We start from the raw sequence: 1741 nt of genomic DNA on the forward strand, positions 1-1741 counted from the left end.
TGCGGCGCCACGCGCGCGTGCCGGGTTACGACATGTGATCTGCGCTGAAGGGCGCCAAGCCCTACACAGTCGGATCCGCTTGGAAATAAGACTCGTTAATCCGGTGCCAGCCTGAGCAACTCGGTGCAGTCTACATCTTTTTTATTCTTGCCGCGCGCAGGCACCTTCGCCAATCAGGCCCATCGACAACATCTTCACAGACATCATCTGATCAAGACGCATAAGAATACCTGTCATGTTCGCCCCTCTTGCTTGTCAGCGGTCTGGGTCTAGGAGCTGGACCATGGCGCAGTGAAGGGGAGTTCCGCGCGTTGAATCACGGAGGTGAGCATTCTCTGGTTGCATGTGGCAGTGGTCGGCACCTAGGTGCTTCACTAGGGACCATGGTCGGGTGTGTTTGATGCTTGGAAAGGGCTCTGGCGTCGTGCACAAGCAACACGGCAGCGTGACCTCGCACCCATGTTATGATAGATCCGTGATGTATTCTTCTTCTAGCGTGGTGGCAGTTGCGGTGCCAAAGGCGAGCGCCCCGCGCAGGCGCGTGCTGCCTCGCGCATGCCTCGCGGCGCCCGCCCGCCCCCCACCGACCCACGCCCCTCCCGCGCATGCACGCCCGCACATGCACACGCATGCAAATGGACGAATACAGCGGCCGCGCCGCGCTGGGCGAGCTGCGGCGGCGTGAGGGCAGCGCCGCGCAGGGCCTCGGCAATGGGTTTGGAGCCCGATGTCAAAAAGCGGCGCCTAGAGCATGCCGGGCCGCCTCTCACAACGGATGAGGAGATCGCGCGGCGCCTTCATGAGGAGCTGAACGCAAACGTGTCGCGCCTCTCGCGCCGCGGCAGCCAGCAGCTGCCGCACCCGCCGCCCGGCTCGCCCGGCGGGCGGCTGCGGGCGGGCAGGCGGCGGCGGGGCGGCGGCGGCGGGGGCACGACGAGTGGCAGCGGGGATGAGGACGAGGAGGATGAGGATGAGGGGGAGGGGGACGACGCCGGCTGGTCAGGGTCCGAAAGCGCCTCGGACGACGACAGCGGCACCGGCGGCGGCGGTGGCGGCGGGCGCGGGACGCGCCGCCGGCCGCACCCCCGGGAGGAGCCGCAGCAGCACCAGGGGCCGCCGCCCGGCGGGGCCGGGGCCGCCAAGCTGGCGGGGCGGAAGCGCGCCAGCCGGGAGCTCGCCCTGCTGTCGATGGATCTGGTTGCGGCGCAGCCGCGCGCGCCCGGGGCCGGCCAGGGCGCCCGCGTGCGGGGCAGGGACGACCAGCAGCAGCAACAGCAGCAGCAGCAGGACGCCGGGCGGCCGGTGAACAAGCTTCTGATGGCGCCGCACCTGCACGCAGCAGGGGTGCGTTCTGGTTTTTGGGGAGGGAGGGCGGGGAGAGGGGGGCGCAACACCTGCGGCCGTGGCGATGGCAGCGTCTGCGGCTCGGCGAAGCGCACGCGTGGCACCTGCCTCCTCTTTTCTGAGGCCAGTTTTGCGGCCGTTGACTCTATCACGGGCTTGTGAACCCCCCTCTTACGCGCCGCCCCTGCCCCTGCCGCTGCCACTGCCCAAATTCAGCGCTCCGAGTCCGGCGGCGCCGCCGCCAGCGGCACCCCCGCGGGCGACTCCCCCACAGCCTCCTCAGGCGGCAACACCAGCAGCAGCGGCGGCGAGCGCGGGCGCGAGCGCGAGCGCGAGCACGGCGGCGGCGGCGGCGGCGGCGGCGGCGGGAGGGAGGCGGCGCGGCGCGGCGCGGGCG

At 70.6% G+C, this 1741-nt stretch overlaps 1 protein-coding gene across 1 annotated transcript; it reads left to right on the forward strand.

The window, feature by feature from the left end:
* Positions 1 to 711: 711 nt before the first annotated feature.
* MNEG_15006 (hypothetical protein) lies at positions 712 to 1506 on the forward strand (the record flags this gene model as incomplete). Its single annotated transcript, XM_014036523.1, has 1 exon — positions 712 to 1506. One exon carries the CDS (start codon positions 712 to 714, stop codon positions 1504 to 1506), a length of 795 nt encoding a protein of 264 aa, XP_013891977.1.
* Between the last annotated feature and the right edge of the window lie 235 nt (positions 1507 to 1741).

This window comes from Monoraphidium neglectum, assembly GCF_000611645.1.
Source record: "Monoraphidium neglectum strain SAG 48.87 unplaced genomic scaffold scaffold04951, whole genome shotgun sequence".
Taxonomy (NCBI): domain Eukaryota; kingdom Viridiplantae; phylum Chlorophyta; class Chlorophyceae; order Sphaeropleales; family Selenastraceae; genus Monoraphidium; species Monoraphidium neglectum.